This window comes from Macrotis lagotis, chromosome 1 (assembly GCF_037893015.1).
Source record: "Macrotis lagotis isolate mMagLag1 chromosome 1, bilby.v1.9.chrom.fasta, whole genome shotgun sequence".
Taxonomy (NCBI): Eukaryota; Metazoa; Chordata; class Mammalia; order Peramelemorphia; family Peramelidae; genus Macrotis; species Macrotis lagotis.
Window position 1 is genome coordinate 842,664,043 of NC_133658.1, and position 25,616 is coordinate 842,689,658.

The following is a 25,616-nucleotide window of genomic DNA, read 5'->3' on the forward strand; positions in this document are numbered from 1 at the left end:
CTTTTATATGGAAGACAACTAGAATAGGTCACAGTGGAGGAGAAGGAAAAGTAGGAAAAAATCCTGGAAAACACTAATCCTTGCCTCTTGTTCATTCTTGTTCTTATTAGAGGCAAGTTATAGAAATGAAAAAGCTACAGTTGTCATTAGCCCCAAGGATTCCAATTCCAATTCTGTGACAAAAACAATTCATAGATAAATCCAGAAAGAATCTTGGGATCATAACTTCTATTTTAAAATGAATGGAAGTATAGGTATTACTTAAAGTTAATTATCTTGAAATAGTGAAATTGCCTGAGATAAACGTTTTTAAAATAGCAGAGAAGGACCTTGAGGGTCATGTGTTCTGTGGTTGTTTCACATTTTGTGTCAATGTGTATGCTTTTTTAGCTTAATGTGTCCACAAGGAAGTTATGTTACCTGTAGAATAGAGAACAAGATATGTGGAAATAACGAACATGACTGATAGTACCAGATAAAGAACCATTTCAACAAAGAAAAAGTCCTGCACCAATTTTGTCTTCTATTAGCCACTGCAATGAGTAGACTCCACAGCCTGGTTCCTTGTAGTCTGCATCACAGATATTCAACTATTTCTTAGAATTCAAGGCATTAAAGAATAGGGATTCTATTGGTAACGTTCTGTGAATGTATTTTGAAATACCACAGCATTTACAAATCAGAACTTTTTATGAATGGTAGAATAAGAGAATGAATGGTTGAAAACATGTTTTAGAAAAGTGATTCTGGAACAATTTTCTTCTTAGAGAAAGATGACTCTATCTGCAAGATTCATCAATGGCTCCCATTTCCAGGTCACAGAATTCATCCTTATGGGACTCCCAGGAATACATAGTTGGCAACATTGGTTATCTTTACCCTTGGCATTGCTCTACTTCGCAGCCATCAGTGCCAATCTGCTTATCTTCATCACCATCTGGAAGGAATCCAAATTGCACCAACCCATGTACCAATTCCTAAGTATTCTATCTATAGTGGACATAGGTTTGGCCACTACCATCATGCCCAAGATATTAGCCATCTTCTGGTTTGATGCCAAGGCAATCAGCCTCCCTGAGTGCTTTGCTCAGATCTATGCCATACATGGCTTTATAGGCATGGAGTCAGGGATCTTCCTATGCATGGCTATTGACAGATATGTGGCTATTTGCTAACCCCTCCATTATTCCACTATTGTCACAGAAACTTTTGTCTTCAAAATCACTGTATTCATGGTGCTCAGAAATGGACTGTTTGTTATTCCAGTGCCTTTGCTGGCTGCTCAGAGAGATTACTGCTCCTCAAATGAGACTGAACACTGCCTGTGCTCCAACTTGGGAGTCACCAGCTTGTCCTGTGATGACAGGAGACCCAACAGCATTTTCCAGATGATTCTATCCTTGTTGATAATGGGAGGGGACTTAACTATGATCGTCATTTCCTATGCCTTGATTTTCTGGTCGGTGCTCAAGTTGAATTCTGCAGAAGCTGCATCCAAAGCCCTCAGCACCTGCAGCTCCCACCTCATCCTCATCTTCTTCTTCTATACTGTCATTGTTTTACTTTTTGTCACCCACATGGCAGAGAGAAAATATCCCCTCATCCCAGTGCTCTTCAATGTGTTGCACAACATCATCCCCCCAGCCCTCAACCCTCTAGTGTATGCATTTAGGACCCAAGAGCTCAAGTTGGACTTCCAGAAGTTACTTCTGCCAGTCAAAAAAAGCAAATGAGTCCAAAACAACCAGTTTCCTGGGGTCAAATTTTGAGTGTGTACAATTTCCATCTCCTCCAGACAAGTGGAGGTCCTGGTGGATTTTTTTCTTAACTCTGACAGCAACAGTTTTAATATCCTACAAGTGTTTATTATATCATCAGAGTTTTCCCTTGTTTTATGATTCATTATTATCATTATATCACAATACATCAGAGCTATTCTGATAGAATAAAGAATTTCAACTCAGATTGTGACATTTTTAAACACCTAAGAATGTGTTAAATGAATGCAAATGATCCACCTTGGGTTATAATGAACAGTGCAGATTTTGTACAAAAGAGAGATCTCATATATTTATTTGTAGGCAGCTATGTGGATGAGTGGAAAGAATGCAGGACCTGATGTCAAAAAGATGATTTTCTCATTTTCATTCTAGCCTCATGTGCTAATTGTGAGTCTGGGCACTTCAATTAAGTCTGTTTGTCACACTTTCCTCATCTATAAAATGGGCAGAAGAAAGAAATATCAAAACACTCCAATATATTTGCCATGAAAGCTCAAGGAATCAGAAATTACTGAACTACAACAACCATCCATTTTAAAATCCCTGTAGCTTATATTTTTTTTAAATTTTGACAAATGAGATGTTGAATAAAAACTCTGTGTAAAGGGGCATGCATGTCAGAGGAAGACTAGGTTTGCATTGACACTAATGATCTACTTGATCTAGGTTTGCTGAAACCCAATTAGGCTGGCAAGTCACCAGATATTTCTTCGAAGATCTGGACATGTAAAATCCAAGTCCTTTGCTTAAATTCCCCTTTTGGTAATAGTTGGGACATAACAGAGATGGAGTCTCAATATTTATACATGTATATATTCACAATAGTTTTACTATACTCAAAATGATATATGTTATAATGCTTATATGAAATAAAAGATGAGCTAAAGATGGAATATTTCAATCCCCAAACCTATGGAACTTTTTGAAGAGAGTGACATTATCATACAAATTTATAAAATATGTGAAGACTGTAGAAGGGAGTGACATGATCATAAAAATCTATAACATATTTGAAGAGTGTAGAAGGAGAGACTTGAGGCAAAGTATAGGCAAGACGTGATGAAATCCTCAAGCTGAGAATCAAGAGCCTGCGAAAACATAGGAAAGGGGAAAAGATTGAGAGGTTTATAGAGAAAAGATTTGTGAATTTAGATAAATGGAAATATGGTAGTGTCTTGGACAGTAATATTAAGTACATTTATGAAAAAGAAATAGTCAAAAACAGAGAGATAGAAAGAGAAAGAGAGAAGCCAGGAGAGAGCCTTGGCTTACACTCACACTCAGAGGTTAGACATGGATTGTCCACAAAATTAAAATAAGAAATAGTCATAGAAGAAAAATAGACGACAAATGAGGAAGAGAGGATATACAGAAAGAGAAGCTGGTTAATAATGCTAAATTCAACAAAGCAACAAATAGCTCAAGGACTAAAAGTTAGATGCAAGTAGGACCTCACCAGGCTATATTCTGAGTCCTTTTGACACTCACATTGTACTTATCTAGCACAATTTAGTGTCTCAGTCTAGCTTCTGTCCTGTATTAGAGTGTGACTATATCTATCAGTAATCAATAACTGATCAACTGGCTGGTACTTCAATCTATTGAGCTTCTGATCCCTTTTGCAACTTTGTGTGACCTTAAAGGATTCCTTTTTTCAAAATTTCATTTTTTATTTATGGAATTAAAAAAGTATTTTCATACTGTGTATAATAAAAATATGATTGTATATGAAACTGTACTAAAGTACATGAAAATATACTATGCACAAATTGTTATTCCTTTCAAATATACAAAGAGGGGAAAATTAGATAAAGATTTTTTTTGTATATTTGAAAGTAATAACACATCTCAAAGTATAGTAACCTCTAAGGGTGAGGTACCCAAGTAGTCTCTCACTCTCAGTTCATGGGTTTCACCCCATTTAACTTGATCTCTATTGACTTTGGCTTGATATCTTCACAGACTCTTCAGGGACTTTCCAAATGACTATTAAAGGAAAGCCTCCTAGATACCTCAGATCGTGTTCTCAGAAGAGACCAAGGTCATGTACACCCTTGAGATTTTTTTCCAACAAGTCACTAAAATGTTTCTTAAGTATATTTTCCCAGAGCTCCAAACCCTTAACCAAGATATCTGGCAAGTGGTTGTATATAAGGTCAGATCTCTGTTGACACATCAAAAGAGAAAAAAAAATGCAAAATAAACTTTAAAAGACAAGTAAACATTTATTGAATTCCTACTATGTATCCAGACTGTACTCAATACTGGAATACAAAGAATTGGGGTGGAGGGGGGAGTTAATTCCTTTCTCTCAGGGGTTTTAAAATTTATGGAGACAACCTGCAAAAAACAAACAAACAAACAAACAAACAAACAACTATGAACCAGGCAGATTACAAGATATAATTGAAATCATTATAGAGATAAGACATTAGCCTCAAGGGGAATAAGGTAAGACTTCTTGAAAAAAGGTGAAATTTTAGTTGATACTTGAAAGAATCTATGAAATCAAAGATGCACAGATAAGCAGGCAGACAGTTCTAAGCATTGGGATGGCTAGTGAAAAATGCTCCAAGTTGGGAGATGGAGTATCTTCTGGGACAAATAAAATATAAGCTGTGTCAATAAAGGAATAAAGTGTAAGAAGGTGATGATGAGAACAGCAATAATTTAAAGAAGGGAAGATATGAAAATGTAAGGGCATAGAGCAAGCATGTCTCAGAAACTGATAGCTCATACCTACGCGTAAAGCTATGAGAAATGAGGTTGAGCAGGTAGCCTATATGATGAACTTATCCCCTGGATCTATTTGCTCACTGAGACAGTGTCTCCATTCATGATTCCACTTGAGAGAACTGAAGAACTTCAAGATCTGAAAACTCACACCTCTCTTTTTGGTCATTATCAAAAAATAAGTGATCAGCAAAACCATCTTAATCCTGAAAGGTCTATCTTGAAAGAAACTAAAATGTAATTGGGACAATTTATCCAAATAAATAAAAATACAAGTACAATATACATATTGGTAATATATGACTTTCTAAGTTGAGGTCATTCATGAAATGAATCTTATTTCAGTTTGACACCTCTGGAGTAAATGATTCAGAATCAACACTCTCAAAGCAAACGCTAAGCAACTTGAAAAACAAACAATATTTGTATATTTCATAATGTTCCTTTTTTAGAGTTGAATATATTCTACAGTCAAACAAAAGAAAAAAAACAGAACTGAACAAAGTGTCCAAAAACTTAGATTTTAAAATTGTCAAGAATTTTTGGAAAGGGAATACAAAAGAACGTGTATATCATTTAATCCCACCAGGTGACATTACAGGAAAAAAAAAACAAAACAGCTGATCATGAGATGTAAAAAAGGTAAAAATATGAAGCATAACTTTTATGGACAGTACCATGAGAAAAATTATCATATAATTAATAAATGGAATAAAAGATATATAGATATATGGAATAAAGAAAATAGAGCTGTTTGCACATTATATAATGACATCATGAGAAAGGAAACATTTGAAGAATAATTAAAGCAATAACTATGTAAAAGGCACTCCACAGAACTGAGATGAGGAAAACTTTCTCTCTATAACCTCTTTGGGTGGCATGCACACTGAATCAAAAATTAAAGTTAAGTTTAGACAAAGACATAGTTCCAATCCTGTTCCCACCCTCACTTCCAAAACCATATTCCTGACTTTAGAATGTTATGTCTTCCTGTAAGGAAAAACTCCTCTATTAATACAGGGAAACTGGAATTGGTTAATGGTGCATTGACACAGTCAGCTCTTTACTTTGGAAGAATCATTTTAATAATCAAGTGGTAGCTGAACTGGAGTAGGGAAGACTTGAGGCAGGGAGAATAATCAAGCCATGGTAATAATTCAACCATTAGCTAGGTGGTACAGTAGAGAGAGCACCAGCCCTAAAGCCAGGACTTGGGTTCAAATCTGACCTCAATTAATAATTGCCTAGTTGTGTGACCTTAGGCAAGTCACTTAACCCTACTGCCTTAAGTAAAAATAAATAATATTTAGGCAATATTACTTGATGAGGTCCTTTACCAAGTTGGTGGCAGTGTCAGATAAGAGAAGGGGACACCAAGGAGATATGTTGCAGAGGTAAAATGAATAAGCTTTCACAATATATGGAATGGGGCAGGGATTGGGATTGTTAGAACGAAACTTTAGGATAACATCCAGGCTTCAAGTTTGGGGGACCAGAAGTATGTGCTTCTAGTGAATGTGTGTGTGTGTGCGTGTGTGTGCGCATGTGTGTGCGTGTGTGCATGTGTTTTCAGAGATAATGAATATTTTAAATTTGTACATTAGAAAGTTTTATTGACCTGCTCTTGTTTGATCTATTTTACTTTATTAAATATTTCCAAATTACATGTAAAAGAAATTTTAACACATTATTTAAAAATGTTACATTCTAAATTCTCCCACTTCTTCCCCCTTTCTGAAATGGCTAACATGTGAGATCATGACAAGCACTTCATAAATCCTCTTGAATGATAGAGGAAATGTTGCAAGACACTGATTCTAAAGAACTTTTCTTCTTAAGAATGATTCCATCTATAACTCTTCCATGGATTCTACTTCCAGGTCAAAGAAATCATTCTTTTGTGATTCTCAAGAATTCATAAATGATAGCATTGGCTCACATAATTCCACTTTTCATCCATCAGTACCAATCTGCTCATCTTTATCACTATTAGGAAAGAACCCAAGTGTATCTGTCTGGGGATATTAGGTGGCACAGTGGATAGAGCACGGACCCTGGAGTCAGGAGTACCTGAGTTCAAATCTGGCCTCAGACGCTTAATAATGACCTAGCTGTGTGGCCTTAGGCAAGCCACTTAACCCCATTTGCCTTGTAAAAAAAAAAAACAAAACCCTAAAATAAACAATTAAATGAATGACTAAAATAAAATGCATCTGTCTAGGATGAAAATGGTCACTGTCATCTTGCCCAAGACATTGGTTATCAGCCTCCAAGTACTTTGCTCATATCTACCCCATACACTGCTTGGATCCAGGTATTAGCTTTTCCCCTCCACTATCTCACTATTGTCACAGACTTTTGTCTTCAAGGTCACAGTATGCGTGGTGCTCAGAGATGGGCCAGCTCTTCTATCTTCTATACTGCAGTTGTAATTTGTCATACATCTAGCTGGGAGAAAGTATCCCTTGATTCTGGTACTCTTCGGTGAATTGCAAAACATCCCCCAGCCCTTAGTCTCAGTTTATGCATTTGGTAGGCAAGACCTCAGGCTTGGCTTCCAGAAAGTGTTTCTGCCTAAGAACAAATGAGTTCAAAATAATCAGGGTCCCTAAAGTCAAATGTCCAATGGGTACAATCTCCATCCCCCACTCCAGACAAATGGAAGCCCAGATGGAATGTGAGCAACAATCTTAATGTCCCACAGGTGTTTGCCTTAGTGATCAGATTATTTCATAGGTCATAGCATTCATTTCTGCCATTGTCAGAATCCATGTTGATGTACCAACCATGTCTTGGATGAATGTCAAATGATCTTACTGGGGCTATAATGAACAGTCTGGGAAGAACAATTGGATAACATGTTTATTTATGAAATCTATGTGGCTTCCATTCTTTTAATCAGTAACAATGAGATGTTGAATAAAGACCCAACATATACACATGCCAAGGCATCAGTCTCCCAACACAATAGATAGCTTTCATCTCCTAGAGGCTCTAAACTGTTACCAATAAATCTGATGAATGGCTCTATAGAAACCCATGCCTCCCCTGGTAAATCAAAAGAGCTAGAAAAATATAAAATAAGTTTGAAAATTCAAGTGAATATTTGAGTGTATAATGTACAGAGCACTCTCTTCAATGTGGCAAAATAATTCTTTTTTCCTCAAGGGATTCAGCATGAGACAACTTCTAAACAACTATGTACAAACAGGATATTTGTAGGACAAACTAATTACAGAGCTAAGGCAAGGAAAAAAACCAACTTGAAAAAGCTGAATTTTAGTTGAGACCTTAAGAAAATCTATGAAAATAAGAAGGCAGATGAGCAGGGAGAGTTCCAGGCATGGAGATAACCAATATCTAAATTGGGAGATTGTCTTCAGGAAGGAATAGAAAATAGGCTAGTATCAATGGCTCAGGAAATAAGAGGGAGTAAGATATAAAAGATGATAATAGCAATAATTTAAAGATTTAAAGGGTGTAGAACAAAGTTCTCAGAATTTGACTTTTTAAAATTTATTTTTGTAAAAGTGGCCTGCTTTAATCTGTATTTAGACTCTATAGCTCTTCCTCTGGATACACATCATTTTTCTGTCACATTTTTTGAGAACTATCCTTAATTACTATTGCTGAGGAGCTCCATCAGTTGATCATCACACAATGTTGCTGTTACTGTGAACCATGCTCTCCTGGTTCTGCTTGGTTCACTCAGAATAACTTCATGTTAAGTAACAACTTGTTCAGTCATTCCCCAAATGATGGGTATCTCCTCAATTTCCAATTGCTTGTGAACACAAAAAAGATCTATGTTTTTGTAAATGTCCTTTCCCTCCTTTTAACTTTTGTTGGATCAAAGGGCATGCAATTTGGATCAACACTGAAAGGGTTATAACTGATCAGAAAAAGGACCCAGATATATAAAAATATAGAACCTCTTTTTATCTTGGCAAAGAAATGAAATTGGAGATGTCCAACAATTGAGGAATGGCTCAACAAGTTGTTATATATGTATGTGATGGAATACTATTGTGCTATAAAATAATGAGCAGTTTTACTTGAAGTGATGAAATGAGTAGATGGAACCAGAAGATTATATACAGTAACAGCAATGTTGTAATAATAAACTCCGGATGACTTAGCAATTCTGAGAAATCCAAGACAATTCTAAAAGAGCTATGATGAAAAATGCTATCCGACCTCTAGAGAAAGAACTGATGCAATCTGAATGCAGATTGCAGCTTGCTTTTTTTAAGAACTTATTTCTTATTTTTGATTTTTTTTTTTTGCAACACAGCTAATATAGAATTGTGGATTTCGTGACTCCTTGTATATGATCTATATCAGAGTTTGCTTTCTCCAAGTGGAGAAAGGAAGAGAGGAAAATTTGGTACTATTTTTTAAATGAATATTAAATTTTTTCCATATAATTGAGAAAAATAAAATTTAATATTTTTCAAAAACTACTCACTTCTTGGTAGCTTGGTATCTTCACTAAAAACATCCTAACTCTGACCCTAGGCAAGTAATCTAACCTTGTCTTTGTTTCCTAATCTGTAAAAAATGAGTTAAAGAAAATATCTCCGTTCTCTGCCAAAAAACCACAAATAGGGTCAAAGTCAGAATCAACTCAAATGACTTAAAAGTGTATGACTTACAAAGGTTCTTCTTCGCAATCTTAGGTTACTCATAAACTTAATTATACTGAGAGAAAGAAGTAGTCAGGGGTTCCAGAACAAAAAAAGAATTTTAAGATACCAGGGTTTTCCCCCCCGTACTTACTGGCAAGTAGAGGGGGAGGTACACAAATGTTGGATGGATGAGACATGAAAGAGGAAGAACCTTGGGAAATATTAGGGAGAAAAAAAGAATCTATAGTTAAGGTGGAGAATAAGTAAAACCACCCTAGGACAAAACAGGCTCATGGTCTAATGGTTTAAGTTCATAATGGCATAGCAGATCTACTGCTTCATGGTAGGATTCTTGGGATAACCAGACTTCCAAATACAATCTTGATCCCAGTTCTGGGGCCAGCTACCCCCAAAGTGACAGTGTGGGCTCTGATAAACTTGGGTTCTTTATCAATGTCCCCTGAGATGGTGATAAATTTGGGGGATAGCTGAGGATAATGGATCTAATGCTGTCAAAATGCTACCTACCAGGGCTCATCTGTCTGAAACTGGTGGTTTTAATAGCATCAAAGACAAGAGAAGACTATAGCAGTGTGCTGGGCCTTGAATCAATAAGGTTAATTTTCCTAAATGCAAATCTGGCCTGGGAAAGTCCCTTAACTATTTGCCTCAGTTTCGTCATCTGTAAGAGTTGGAGATATCATTCCATTCCAGTATCTTTGCTAAGAAAGTCCCAAATGATTTAACAAGACTTGGAAATGTCTTGAAACAGATGAAGCAAATATGTTGGATCATCTTTTATTTTATTTTATTTTTAGGTTTTTGTAAGGCAAATGGGGTTAAGTGGCTTGCCCAAGGCCACGCAGCTAGTTTCTCTGATAGGGGCTTACAGTTGATGGGATTGAAAGATTTCCTCAAATTGCAAACTAAACCTTTTTTAATCTAAGCTACTTCTCAAATATTGTAGAGAATTGAATATTTAGAAAGTTCTCTATTTGTTGTGAATGGTACAGTGTCTGTGAAATAATTATGACCTTGTCTAAATTTATATACACATATCTAAATGACACAGTAATAAGAAGTTGTAAAGTTGATATCAGGAAAAATTGGCTAGTCAAGGAAGATGAGGGACTGTTGCAATGGGAGTTTGGAGGAAGGATTTCAAAAAGTGAGGCTATTCCTGAAAGAATTCTTTTTCTTTTGAAGACTATAAAGAACTTTTCTATATCAAGATTGAATGATCCTGAGATACTGAGATTTTCTTTTAAAAAAAGAAACCACCAAGTATCTTGAGTTAATGAAATAGGATTGAATGGATATATTTAGAAGATTGATATTTTAAAATTCATTAAGAAAATGAATTTTGAGGACATTCACCCAAATTGATGTTTAAATATAACCATTTCAAACAATGATCCTTCCTGCAAGTGTTTTGACTTGCTTGCCAGAAATGAATACCAGTCATTTGCAAACAAAACTTTGACCCTCTTTTGTATCATTATGAAATTCTACCCTGTTTATGTTTCCCCTTCCCTCAGCCCCAGAGGAATGGGATGGAAGAACTGACAGGGCTTTCCCAATATTATGAAAATGCCACGATTAAACTTCAGTATCATAAAGTACCCAATTCAGAATAACAACTTAAAGAATGCTCAATTGTTGCTGTAAAAAAAAAAAAAATCAATAAAATTACTATATGTTGGGAGGATGGAAAATAAGCTATTTGGGCATGAGATCCTTAAGCTGCATTGCTGCAAGTAGTCCTAAATTTACCAACATATTGGCTACTCAGATCCTCCTAAGAATAGATGTTCTGTGATTGAACATTATGTCTGGGTCTCTGCCAATAACCCAATTGAGTCTGGATTTACCTGGAATATTTTTCACAAAATAATGCTGACATTTAGACAGTCATTTTTCAAATGCTGCCTTCCAGCGAACAGATGGTCATTGGACCAACGTTTGTTCCTGGCATAGGGGGACAAGGAGAGAAGAGAGGTTTGATAGGCTCTGAGAGTGCCATGGTACGTATTCCATAGATGAGGGAGGCTTTGATGGCATTATAGAATAGAAGGGATCCTTCTGAATAATCCAGATAGACACCAATTCTAGGTATAGGGGTTTCCACTTGCTGGCTAACTGATCCTGGTCGGGTGATCAGGTAGAAATTATTTCCCTTCTTCTCACAGCGAAGCATATACAGATACCCAACTGAGTAGTGAGTGGTTTTCCTCTTCCTGAAGCACTTGGTCGCAATCCCCAGAGCCCACTGGGGTTGTTCACTCACATCCACCTCCCAGTACAATATGCCAGAACTAAATGTCTGCTGACTAAAGACAAAATAATAAATAAATTTTTCACGGCCATTAGACTGATCTGGACAGTTATCCATAAGTCTTGCACTCTTCCGATTCTCAGAAATGATGACATAATCATTGGCTGTTGAAGGATCCATGGTGACAGGTACTGCAGAGAAAAGAAAGAAGACAATTAAAAGAGCAAGGAATTGTTTACCTGTCAGTGAGTGCTATGGAGGAGGGAAAAATTTATGACCAAACGAATTAAGAGACCATGACATACAAAATGGATAATTTTGATTACATTAAAAAGTTTTTGGTGCAAACAAAGCCCAGGCAACCAAAATTTGAAGAAAAAGGTGAAAAAGTAGAAAACAATTTTTACAGCCAGTTGAGTCAGATTTATAAGATTACAAAAATTTCCAATTGTTAAATGGTTAAAGGATATGAATAGGCAATTTTCAGACTAATTAGAAGTTCTCTATCATCATATGAAAAAAATTCTCTAAATCATTATTGATTAGAGAATTGCAAGTGAAAACAACTCTAACCTACCAACGATCAGATTGGCTGATATGACTGAAAAGGGGAATAATCAATTTGGAGGGGATATGGGCAAACTAGGACACTAAATGCACTGTTGGAGTTATGAACCGATTCATTTTGCAGAATAATTAAGAATGATGCCCAAAGGACTACTAAATTGTGCATACCCTTTGATGTAGGTCTGTATCCCAAAAATCATGAAGGGAAAAGAACCCACAAGTGCAAAAATTAAAAAAACATAGCTCTATCGTTGAAAATACTTGAAAATTTAAGGGATGCCCTCAATTGAGGAATGCCTGAACAATGTGTCAGAATATTACCATTCTATTAGAAATGATTTCAGAATAACATGGAAAAGACTTGTATGAACTGATGTTGAGTGAAGAGAGTGGAACTACTAGAACATTGTACACTTTGTAACGACAACACTGATTATCAACTATGATAAATTTAGCTCTTCTAAAAATACAAGTCAACTTGTGATGGAAAATACAATTCATATTCAGAGAAAGAATTATGGATTCTAAATAGATCAAAGTATATTTTCTACTTTTTTAAAAAATGTTTTCTTTCGGGGCAGCTAGATGGCGCAGTGGATAGAGCACTGGCCCTGGAGTCAAGAGTACCTGAGTTCAAATCCAGCCTCAGACACTTAATAATTACCTTAGCTGTGTGGCCTTGGGCAAGCCACTTCACCCTATTTGCCTTGAAAAAAACCTAAAAAAAATGTTTTCTTTCTTGTGGTTTTTCCATTTTGTTCCAATTCTTTTACAAGATGAGTAATAGGGAAATACATACAACATGATTGTGCATTTAAAACCATATCAGATTACTTGCTATCTTAGGGTGATTAGGAGGGAGATCTTTATACATTAGAAAAAAATCAAATAAAAAGCGGGGGAAAAAGTAAACTGAATGTCCCAAGAGACATACAAACCTTCCTACTAATGAATCATGTTCTGTTGCCAGGACTAGTTGGACAGTCTAGTCTGCATCTCTTCCTTAAAGGGTTGAGAGATACCCCTCCTCACCCCCTTGCCTAAGGGAAGTCTACCATCCCCAAATCTGTCTCCCTTTTCCAAATTAAAATGGACTTCCTCTAGTAAGGACTGATGCAAATTGCTGTTGGCCTGATATAAAGAGTCTACTCTGAGGCAGGTGAATGGAACAAGCATTGATTCTTCCATCTGGGCAATTCACTTTTTGAAATTTGACAGCAAGAGATTCTCACAGAGCTCTAGTCTGCTGACTAAGCTAGGCTGATTAATTGGTTTATGAGCAATTGTCATTCTCTTGGAAGAATAAGGACATACTCAATAGTGGACACAGAAAATCTAGAATGAAAGTACAAAGTGAAATGCAGATCCATTTCTTCAGAATCACTTGGGAACAACATGGTTGTTTAAATTGGTAGATGACCCAAAGTGACAGAAAGATGGGTAAAAAAAACTCGATTCCTTCTATCTCTTTCTACCAAACAAGGGAGAGTAGATCTCTCATCCCACCATGCTGGCAGCCTTTGACCATGCACCAATTGTTGAGAACTATGAAAGAGGTTGAGAGGGTGAGACTTCTTATCGATCACATAAGAAAACCACTGGTGAGGATTCACAGGCAAAGGGCAGTTTCTTACCTCTGAATTTCTTTAGCCATTCTTTCATCCCAGTGACAGGATAGTCTCGTAACTCTGGGGTAAAAGATAAGGGTTTTTCAGAAAGCAAGGACTCACTTCTACAAAAAAAGAAAGACTAAGTCAATTTCTCTGCTCCATCCACATATCTCCCAATCATGCCCACAACAATTTTCCCAAACTAGACAGATTGCAAAAGCAAACTTACGTTTGCCACAGCTCTTTGCTTTCCTGTGGAAACAAAGAAAGATTGGTTTAGGTCATCAAGCAATAATTTTAAAAATGATGATGATAATGATGATGATGATATCTAAATGAATCTAGTACTTACTGTTATAACAATAGTATGCATTATGCTTAGTGCTTTACAGTTACTCTTTTATTTGATCTTCACAGCAACCCTGAGAGATAGGTATGCTTATTATCACCATTGTACAAATAGAGAAACTGAGGCAAACAGCAATAATTGATTTGCCCAGGGTCACACAGTGTTTAAAGATAAATTTCAACTCAGGTCTTCCTGATGCCAGATCCAATATTTTATCCACTGTGGCACCCAGCTGCCCTAGGAAACTGTTCTGCCACTTCCTACTGCTCAGATATCATCACTTTAAGGGTGAATCCCAGAAAACTGAATGAAATATTATTTCAAATAATCTGGGAGTTTGAATAATGGATGGATCTCTCTAGTGGAGAAATATGGCAGCAAGAAACCCAAAGTCTCAGAAATCAAAAGTCTTAAGACGGAGATGGATCTCCCCCCAGCACCCTTTCTATATCCCAGGATACCCTACTCTGGAGAGCTTTCCCGGACTCTCACCTCGAGCAGGTCCAAATCAGGTCTGCATTTTGTTTCGTCTATCTCTCGGACGGCATCTTCCATGTTTCTCACATGCTGACTTATCATGTTATAGTACTTGTCCCTTTGCTGAGAAGCCTTCCATTCATCATATCTCAAGATGTCCATGCATTTCCTCTCTTCTTCACAGAGATATCTATGCATTCTTGCAAATTCTCCTCTAATCAACTTTCTCCACTTAACTCGTTTCTATAAGGAAAGGGCTTATTCAATTATTACTCAAAAATTGATATCCTCCCTGTTCTGATGAAATTTCCAATTCCCTGCTTCATTTTTTGTGCTGCGACCAGATGACGATTACCTTCCTAGTGTTCCTCATATAAACAACATAAACAACTGCCTCTGTAAAAACAACCAAGACTTCTGGAATCTATTCTAACTTCCTTTTCTAAATTAAAGGACTTAGAGCATTGTTCCTGTTGTATTCTCTCTACTGTGTCATCATGATTACTCCTATGCCTGCTTCCCACAAACTCTTCAGAAAACTAGTTTCACTGAGGCCTTATGCTAAGATTTTATTTTCTCCCTCTTCCTTCAGATATCTGTATGTAAATAAAGTAGAACTATTGTGTATGTGCATTCACATAATATATATCAACTTTAAATCTTATTTCATTCTCAATTAACAATTTCTTTTGCCTAGCATTTTATCCATCCTTAAATAAACAGAAAAAGATACTCCATAGAGCTTGGGGATGTGCTCTGGAAATAAATGTCCTAAATAAACAAGGTGAAATGAAATGAACAATTTGACTGAGTGATTATAGCTTCTTAAGATTTCCCAAGGCAGGCTAGCAATTAGCTGGAGCCAGACCAGACACTTACCTCCTTCTTTAAGGATTTAAGTTCCTTCCATTCCTTGATCTTCTTTCTCAAATGAGGCACAGTGTTCAGGAGTTTCTCCTGTAGCAGACAAAGGAGTAGGAGATCAAGGCATATCTAGAGGTTTTGCTCTTGAAGGGGCAACATGAGAGAAGACCAAAAAAATAGCCTGTGGACCTATAATTATTTGGTATGGGGTTATTAATATCGAAGGGACATTCCCAATTGTTTGGAAGACACAGATTAGGATTCAAATTGTGAAGCTCATGGATTTAACACCAAAGGAAAAAATGAGAAAAGCAGAAGGGACCTTAAGGAACTCCTAGTCACTAACCTGGATATTTTTTTTTAATGTGTCTAGTCGTTTTACATGACTCTTCACAAAACCTTGGTCGTCTCCTTCAATACTTCTTTGAAGGAGGCAAAAAGTCATAAAACAGGTCTTAAGGGAATGATGGAAAAGGGAAGATGACCAAATAATAAAGTATGAACCCTGCTTCATTTCAGGACTTTCATTTTATAGAAAAGGTAGATTTCTATCTAGATCTCAAAGGTGACCGACCCCCTTAGAGTTAAGCCCCATATTACTCACTCTGCAGGTCTGAGCAGCCTCTTCAATAGGGAAAAAGGTATGAGCTGCATGCTCCTGATCTTCAGTGCAGGCTACACAGAGGCAGGTCTGGTCCTCCTTACAGAAAAGCTTGGGGACCTGCTGGTGCTTCAGACAGTGGCTCTGGCCCACAGGATTCTGCAGGTTCTGGGGGTTGAGCTTCTTGCAGACAGAGGACAGCTTGGACAGACGCACATTGAGGCCAGGGAAGTTCTGGGAGATTTTCCTGCATTCGGGGCAAGTGAAATGTGGCACCCCATCTTCCTTGCTTCGGGTCAGACAAAGCCCGCAAAAATTGTGGCCGCAGGTAAGGGTGACAGGTTTTGAGAAGAATGTCAGACAGATGCTGCAGGTGGTTTCCTGTTGGAGGCTTTGTACCAGTGTGCCAGCATCCATGATCCTGGGAGAAAAGAATCAGTGCCACTTCTAGTTGAAGATTGGTCTGAGAGAGAACCCTGCTTGAAGTCACTCACCTATGTTTTTTCCCCTTACTTTTGAGAAATTATAGGTATACCAGAGAGCTCCCTGCCTATTTGAAATTCAAAGTATGTGCTAGGAAAGTTCAAGTGACCAAGATGCCAAGCATGGGAAAAGGAAATTGAAATCTCTTCCACCCATCCCCACATTGTCTTACTAACTACACTACTAACATAGGATCAAAGACTTTTTTTAATCCCCTCTCCCCTTGACAATAAGTAATCTGATATAACCATGTTAAAACAAATTCCCATACAAGTCATATTATGAAAGAATCAGAACAAAAGGGAAAGAAAATCATGAAAGGGGGGAGAAAAGTATAAAACTTAAATTTTAAAAATGGAAAATAGTAAGCTATAGTCTGTGTTCAGACTCCACAGTTCCTTCCCTGAATATGGATGCTATTTTCTATCACAAGTCCTTTAGAATTGTCTTTGATTATTGAATTACCAACCAGAGCTAAATCTATCATAGTTAATTATCACACAATGTGGTTGCTAATGTGTACAATGCTCTGAGACACTTTCTATTTTACTTAATAGTGAGCTCTAGTCCTAGGCAACATGAGTGCTAACAAGCAAAAACTTCCAAGACCTGTAAGGTAGAAGCAAAAGATGTAACAAAAATTCAGGGTGCTTCCTTGCTACAGTAAGGATGAATCAGCACAGGTAAATTCCAATTTATTCATCCACTCAAAAGTGATTGGTGCATGTTTCACAATTCCAGAACTGCCATACATAGCACAACTAGACCCAAGAGTTTAGATATAAGATTCTGTAGGTAAGCTTAAAAACCAATTTCATTAAGGTTAGAACCAGTAGAAATGAAAAGCAACATTTTTAGCAAAAGATAAAAAAGGATGTTTAAACTATTACAAAGATCTTTAGCAAAGCCAATCTCCTTATGTAGACATTTTTCTAATTAGCATTTGTTAATATAAAGAAATTTCCAGAGAACTATTCAGAGTTCTGAGTTTTTCTTTTGTAAACTTAAGATTGTAGGAAAGGAGGTACCAAAGGGGACAATGAGAACATTTATAATAGAAAAGCAAATCTTATGTGAAAATGAAATCAGTTATACATGTTCTTCCCAAAAATCAGAGCTTATACATTAAGTTAGATGGGGGTGAGGGTTCAAGTTAATGGCATGGGTCTCCACTTGGCCTAGTATTACCCATCTCCTTCCTCAACTTGAGACTATACTACAGAAGAAAAAACTAAAGTTATATCACTGTCCCAGACATATTCAAAAGCTTGTTCTGGAGGTCCCAAGCTTCCAAGTCTGTCTCCAAATCTATGGAGCACTGAGTAAATGCTTGACAAGGAATGCTGTGGATCTACTCTGTAAGGTCTCTCAACTCACCTTACAATTCTTCCCCCAACGTGAGTAAGCAGAAAAGTTTATTTCCTAAAAGGTCACTCAATCTCCACTCTTCTGCTTGGGCCATTGTAGCTATGTTTTATTAGTCATAGGGTCTCAGTCTGAAGTTTGTCTTATCCTCCCACAGCCACACTAGGGTCTGTATCTTTTTTTTTTTTTGGCAAGGCAATGGGGTTAAGTGACTTGCCCAAGGTCACACAGCTAGGTAATTATTGAGTGTTTGGTCAAATTTGAACTCAGGTCCTCCTGACTCCAAGACTGGTACTCTATTCATTGCACCACCTAGCCCCTCTTGGATCTATATCTCTAAAAAAATAGAAAAAGTCCAAAATATGTACATATATAACACTTCCAATCTGTCCCAATTAACATTGCCATGGTCAGTATCTGATAATTTAGGTGATAGTTTATCACAGAAGCTTTGAGTATTTGGAATATGCCAGTCCTGTGAATTGGTGGAAAGTTATTAATATGGTGATCAAAACAGAGAAACTTGCTAATGTACTGTTAGAGACTTTTTTTTAACTTTAGATTGTGATAATCATATAACACCCCCCCCAACACACCTCTAAAACGTACTTGAGATGCATTCAAATGAATATCAAAGGGTATACTATAGTGGAGATCACTGTGGGAATTAAAAGATGGGAGAGAGTCTGTCCCTAGTTATGAAGAATCAGTCCAACATTGCAATCTTGTGTGGTCAAGGGCTGAGGAGCCTCTCAAAATCTCTCTAAGATTGTCTTTTTTTTTTTTTAGGGTTTTTTTTTTTGCAAGGCAAATAGGGTTAAGTGGCTTGCAATTATTAAGTGTCTGAGACCGGATTTGAACCCAGGTACTCCAGACTCCAAGGCAGATGCTTTATCCACTACACCACCTAGTCTATGATTGTCTTTACAATAGTTCTGAGTCTTCTTTTTCACTATGCCTCAATCAAGTCCCAACCTGTCTTTCTGGGGATAAGATTGATCAAATTCATTTCCTCTATGGATTGGGGAATAGCTAAATAACTTATAGTACATGAATACCATGGAATAGTATTATTTTATAAGAAACCATAAATGGTTGGACTCATGACTTAAGGGATCTGATGTGAAGCAAACGGAGTAGTAGAGTCAAGAGAACAATGTATACATCAACATTATGAGATGAACAACCTTGATGGATAAAACTCCACTTGACAGTCCAGAGCTTGGACAACTGTCTTAGACTGGTTATGGACTATATTATTCCCAACCAGAGGAAGAAAAACAAAACACAGAAAAATCCATACCAAATCTGATGAATATTTATAAAAATTCTCTTATGTATCTCTTTCCCTTAATTCTAATTCCTCAGGCCAAAAACTACTAATTACTAATCTGTAAATATGCTTAACAAAATATGTATTTAAAATGTTAACCTGTTTCCTACTGAGGGGAAGGAGGTGGGAAGGGTGGAGGAAAATTGTAACCTGGAAATATACATGTATAAATGAAAGGAAAAAAATTCATTTCCCTTATTCTGGCTCAGGCTTTTCCTTCTACTGAGGCTAGTTTGATCTGCGACACCTTCCCTCAGCCCCTTGTTCTCAGGGATAATTCCTCAATTTCAGTTTACTGCATTTCTCACCTTGTTTCAATTTACTGAAGTATTTAACTTTTAGGTTTTTCATCTTCCTTATTCTAGAGCCCAGGCTTAAGCACCTTGAGCTGCTCCTTCACCCCCTTCTGCTGTAGCATAGCCTCTTACAGGGGTCTAGACACAGCTGTCTTTCTCATTTGATACATGAATACTATGGAATATTATTGTTCTATAAGAAACTGTAAATGGTTGGACTCTAGAGAAGCATGGATTGAGTTACAGGATCTGATGCTGAGTGAAGGGAGCAGAACCAAGAGAACAATGCACAATTAACAACATAGTGAGATAATCAACCTTGATGGATGCAGCTGCTCCCAGCAGTTCAGAGCTAGGACAACCGTGATTAGATGTTATCCCCATCCAGAGGAAGAAAAACAAAACCAAAAAAACCTTCAGAATCTGATGAACACTTCATAAAAATGATCTCTTATGTATCTCTTTCCCTTAATCCTAATTCCTCGCGCTGAAAAATGACTAATCTGTAAACATGTTTATCAAAACTTCCCTTATTTAAATACCAAAAAACTTCCCTGATTTTACTAGCCCTGCCAGATATCATCTCATAACTTTTCTCCCTTTCTCAGTTACAAATCCTTGAGAAAGCCTGGACTCTTTCCTCTTTTCCCTTAATACTAAATTGATGATCCTATCAGCTCTGATTCAATGATCACTTATAGGAATTAATGAAAAAAAAAGCATCTTAATGTTTTATCTATGAATTAAATTAACGCTAAGCCTTAATTTAAATTCTTGGAAACAAACAGAAAAACCAAAACCAATTGTCGGGGAAGGAGGACTGTAAAGGCACCACACATAAAAGTCATTTCAACTCCAAAGACACCTGGGGAAAAACTCAAAAATCCTAAGGGGGCCAAGGGTGGAAGAGAAGGCAAGGTCCAAGTTCCATTAGGTGAGTTAATAAGAGAGGATGTGAATATGAATTTTAAATGAAAACCATCAATAGGACGAAATTGAGGTCTTTAATCGAGTGGAGTGGGTTGCAGCAAGAGGGAGAACCCCACAGCCAGTGCTGGGGCACCCAAACTGGGGGCTGAGGGAATGCGGCAGCTGGTAGGAGGGATGGGGTATCTCAGGTTTTCAAACTAAGTTGTTTTACATAACAAGCAAAAGTCCGAAAAGAAAACTCGGGAAAGGAGAGTTCGTAAATCTACAGAACAGAAATGAGGTCTGGCCAGCCCCACGCAATTATTCACAGGCCTTGGCAAAGGAAAGGAAGGCAGTTTCAGTTAGTACTTAAGTCAACTGTGTTAGACCAGGAGGAAATGGTGAAAACAGGTGGTTTGCAAACAGATCAACTAAGATGTAAAACAACAGGGACTTAGTTGTGCCTACAGAAGGGCTAGTTCAGCTTTAAAACGACTCCCTTAGAAGGGGCGGCCAGGTGGAGAAGTAGAACACAGGACCGATTACCTAGCTGTGAGGCCTCAGCCAAGTCTCTTAACCCCATTGCCTTGCAAAAACCGTAGAAATAAAAACAAACTACTCCTTTAGAGCAGTTAGGTGGCAAGCAATAGCCCTGAAGCCATTGGAAGTTTGAATCTTATACACTTATTTTACTTTGGGCAACTCACTTAACTCCACTGCCCTCCAAAACAAACCACTACTCCAGGATCCTACTTTGAGCAGGTAGCCACCTGGTACCTGGCTTCTTATTTTCCCCAAAGGCCAATAAAATCCTTGATAGCAGGGACTGGCTTTTGCCTTTTGCTATCTCAGTGCAAAGCAGTCAGACCTTTAAATCAGAGCTCTTACTACGCGCTAAACCGTAACTGAAATCCTTGGAAACAAACAAAAAGATCCATAATCAGCAATGGAAGAGTAAAGCTATTCACACTCTAACGAAGGGAGATCACACGTAAAAGCATTACAGCCCGCCCAGGTGCAAAACAAAGGCATCCCAACAGAAGCAAGCGCGGACACTCCCTGCCCGCAAGGAGCTTAGATGCAAACAAGGAATGACCAATAGGCGCCAGGGGCTAGGAAGGGAGGGAAGGACCAGCGGGCACCACCCCCTGCTCTTAAAAGTTTTAAGACAAGGTCCTAAATATATTCTTCAAATTCTCAGGAAAAAATCCCAAAGAGTAAACCGAGGGTGCGTTCTTTCTCTACTTTTAACTACGCGCCGCGGCCTTTGCGCCTGAATCACCGATGGACTTCCTGGAAACTTTGAGTAATTGAAACAGTAACCTTTGCTGAAATGGACAAGGGGCTGGGGGAGGGGTGGAGGAGGGGGAGGGAGGAAGAACTGACCTTTTCTTGGGGGGCTTCTTCAGCCTGGATCCCCACCTTGAGCCCAGGACGTCTCGTCCAGCTCCGGCTGCTTCCCCTGAAGGCCTCGGGCCCTTCTAGAGGCTCCCGGCTGGCAGAAGGACCTGGACCACCGCGGCTCCTGTAGCCTCCCAGCCCTGCTCTGGCTGGAAGCGCCTCTCTTTTATAAGCTAGTGCAGAGGGCGTGACCCAGTCTCTCCCAGGCTCTGATTGACTCTAGGAGGTGAACCAGTCGGGTTCACAATCCCTTCTGATTGAGTCAATCAAAAAAAAGCACTTTCACCTAGTCTAGTGAGCAGAGCTCTAAATGGTGGGTTTTTTTTCTCGCCTAGACACACACAAAAAGGAAACAGTTTCTACCCTCAGGGAACTTACCTTTGACCAGGGGAAGTTCTTGCAAATTAGGTAGGAAAAGATTGCGGAGGATGTTTTTTTTTTTTTTAACTTCTGGCTGTGAAGTTTGTTTTCTTCCCCAGTCATTTTCCTGAGAATGGAGCAGACACTTAATCTAGTACTGTGCCCCTAGCCAAATTACTTAACTTCTCTGTCTCAGTTTCCTCACCTGTAAAATGGGAAAACAATGTACCTACCTCCCTGGGTTCCTTTGAGGATCAAAGAAAATACTATTTGTAAAAAGTTTAACAGTGCCTATGTTGCGGGAGGTTTTTAAATTTTTTTTTATTATCAGTCATTCCTCCTGAAAGTTTTGGTTAACTTAAAAGTATACATATATATATATATAATTTTAATATGAACCTCTTATGATCAAAACCTGACCCATGGGATGTAAAAATTGATTTGGGTCTTAAACATTCCTTCGAAAAGAAACCAAAGGAAAACAATTCTCAACTGGCTTTGAATCTTTCGTGGCATTATAAATCCTCTTCTTCAAATATGTGAACTTTCTAAATGCTGCTTAGTGTGCAATCTGACTTAATTTACTTATAGAGTTTATTTGAAGAAGTTTGTTTCATTAGGGGATTTATGAAATTAGGATTCTTTTTAAGTTTTTGTGGAACTTTGATGGCATTGAAAGAAACGTGGACTTCTGGACTTATCTTCTCTTTAACTTTGATGGACGACTTTGAAAGCTTCAGAGGAAGGAGCCGAAGCCGAAGAGACCTTGGCTACAAGTTGGGGATCCAGGCTCAAGAAAAACTTCAAAAAAAGGTCAGCTCTTTCTCCCTCGTTAGCCACCATTCCTTCCCTCCTTCACCCCCATCTCCTTCGGTCTTTCGGAATGTACAAGATTGCAATATGTAAAAGAATTATTTCTTTGACATTCTTTGGTAATTTTGCCTATAAGAAGCTTTGTCGGAATACTAAATGATACTAATTATTTTTCAGTTCTGACACTTGAACCTATGCTTCAGTATAATGATAAAGTCTTTAATTTTTGCATTGTGATTACTATATAATTGGCATCAGTTACCTACTACATGAACTCAGAGATTAGATTTTTCTCCTATAACCACTGTCATGTATGATTATTTAATATTGTTCCATCTTTTTCCCTTCTTTCCTTGAGGATAAAAACTATTTATTCAGCATGCAAAATAAAGTTTACCTAGCTCATTAATTGCTCACTGAGAGCAATTAGTCTATTATCATCTCCTCATTCCTAAAAGCAAAACAACTGATTTTTAAATTTAAAAACATTTTTAAAGTTATAGAGTTCTTTTTTAATTAGTCCCTTCCATTAAACCGATTTAAAAATGCTAATAGCATTTTAATATTTTCTAATGTAAAGTCCATGTTCTACATTTTTTTAGGGTTTTTTTTGCAAGGCAAATGGAGTTAAGTGGCTTGCCCAATGCCACACAGCTAGGTAATTATTAAGTGTCTGAGACCAGATTTGAATCCAGGTACTCCTGACTCCAAGCCGCCCCATGTTCTACATTTTTTGAAAGATTTTGAGTTCCAAATTTTTCTCATTTCCTCCTCTCCCTTCCCAAGATGACTTGCAATCTGATATAGGTTATACATGTGCAAGAATATAAGAATAATGAAAGAAGAAACAGAACAAAAGGAAAAAACTATGGGAAAAAAACAAAAAAGTGAAAATAGTATGCTTTGATATGAAGTGCATTTTTTGAAAACCCAAAGAATTCTGAAATACAAAGTTCTGAAATCAAACTCCCACATTAATCATGTCTTTCACCATCTCTCAGTAAGGAAGTAAAGGGGGAGGGGTATTTCATTTTCGTTTTTTTGTTCTGTGATTTTATATAGGTGATTTATCTTTATGAAAATTCTAAATTCTTTTGAAGTTGATTACTTTACTGCAAGCTTAAATTCTTGCCGAATGATTGATTAACTGACTCCTCCTTGGTTCTTGCATCTCTTAACAATCCTGGAAATTTTAATACCCTTCTCTGTTGCTAGGAAAAACCCATTCATTTTGACCTTTCACTTGGATAAAACCCCAAGAACTTTGTAATGAAATCATTATCCTGAGCTCAGCATCTGATGCTCATCATCTGGTGTACCTGTCTTTAGAAACAGAGAGGGAGATGATACCCTGAATAAAAAAAGGTAACACCAAGAGAACCTAGCATAGTAGTATCCAGGACAAAGTAGATATTTAATTGATGCTTGGGGATTTGATTTGCTGCACACTAAGGATTAGGGATGCATATGAAAGTTAACCTAAGAAGTGAATGGCTCGATGAAATTTTGTCCTTGAACAGAATTTCATATAGGCAGATGGGCCAGGGATAAAAACTGACAATAGAGAAAAGATAAATCTGCACAATTTTCATCCTTTTCCCCACCCTCATTTTAGAAAGGTGAATGAATGACTTTTCTACTGGAAATGAAATAATAAAAGTGAGTAACCCAGAATTGCTACCCAGTAAAAGTAAGTCAATGATAAGAGAGCATTCAACTGCCCATGGTAAAAATCAAGTTGTACTTTTCTCTGTGAAAGAAATAAGAGATGAGATTATAGAACCCTAGTCAATAGGATCATAAAAATTATGAAAAATTGTTCCTTTTTCAAAAAGGAAGAGAACAGATTGTGCAAAAATAATGGCTGGTAAACTTGACTTCAATTCCTGGGATAATTCTTGAAAGAGATTGGTTAGCAAATATCTAGAAAGGGAAGCTGTGATTTCACAGAATTGTTTTCATTAGGAATGAATCATTATTTAATTAAGATTAATCTCATTTCTTTCCATAAAACACTTGTTCAGATAGTGGATGAGGGGAATACAGTAAATAATTTATCTTTAATTTAGAACTGTTGGATAAAGCTCATACTATTCTTGTGCAGAAAAATGGGGAAATATAGATTAACTAATTATCTAATAAGCAGATTGACTCAAACAATGACTGAATGCAATAGTATTAATAAATATTTCTATATCATTGTAGCAGGAGTTCTGCAGTGAGGTACCCCATGGCTCAATAAGAGGATTTGTGCTATTTAGCATATGTATCAGTAAATTTGAAAAATTCACAAATGATATACTCCTCAGATTTTCAGATGACATCAAGCCAGGAAGTATAGAGAACTGGTACAATAGATGGAAGTAAGGGAATCTAAAAGGAGTTTGATAAACTAGAGTTTTGGAGTGAATCTAATAAAATAAAATTCTATAGGCAGTGATGAATGGAAATTTTTGCTTTTGAATAAAAATAATCTACAAATAAGAAGGAGGTACATGTTAGAATAGATATCAATTCTGAAAAGGAACTGGAGTTTTTAGAGTACAAGGTATATATGAGTCAATAATAGGGAAGAAAAAAGGAAATAACTATTTGTTGGGCACCTATTGCATTTTAGTCAGTGTTTGAAATTCTTTACATTATTATCTAATTTCATCCTCACAGCAACTCTGGAAGTAGGTGTGATCCTTTCCTTAAAATGAAGCTGGAAAAAGTCCAAGGGTCACACAGCTAATATATCTGAGGTCTGATGTGAATTTAGATCTAGA

At 37.2% G+C, this 25,616-nt stretch overlaps 1 protein-coding gene and 1 pseudogene across 1 annotated transcript; one reads left to right on the forward strand and one right to left on the reverse strand.

Annotated features, from left to right (window-relative positions):
* Positions 1–773: 773 nt before the first annotated feature.
* On the forward strand, positions 774–1,733 carry LOC141490479 (olfactory receptor 56B1-like; annotated as a pseudogene).
* A 5,672-nt stretch (positions 1,734–7,405) lies between these two features.
* On the reverse strand, positions 7,406–21,763 carry LOC141490495 (putative E3 ubiquitin-protein ligase TRIML1). The gene is made up of 7 exons (XM_074190478.1): positions 21,661–21,763; positions 15,892–16,309; positions 15,303–15,380; positions 14,439–14,666; positions 13,827–13,849; positions 13,622–13,719; positions 7,406–11,611 (listed from the first exon to the last, which is right to left on the reverse strand). The coding sequence occupies exons 2-7, from the start codon at positions 16,303–16,305 to the stop codon at positions 11,064–11,066; spliced, it is 1,389 nt and encodes a 462-aa protein (XP_074046579.1). The 5' UTR covers positions 16,306–16,309; positions 21,661–21,763; the 3' UTR covers positions 7,406–11,063.
* Positions 21,764–25,616: the final 3,853 nt, after the last annotated feature.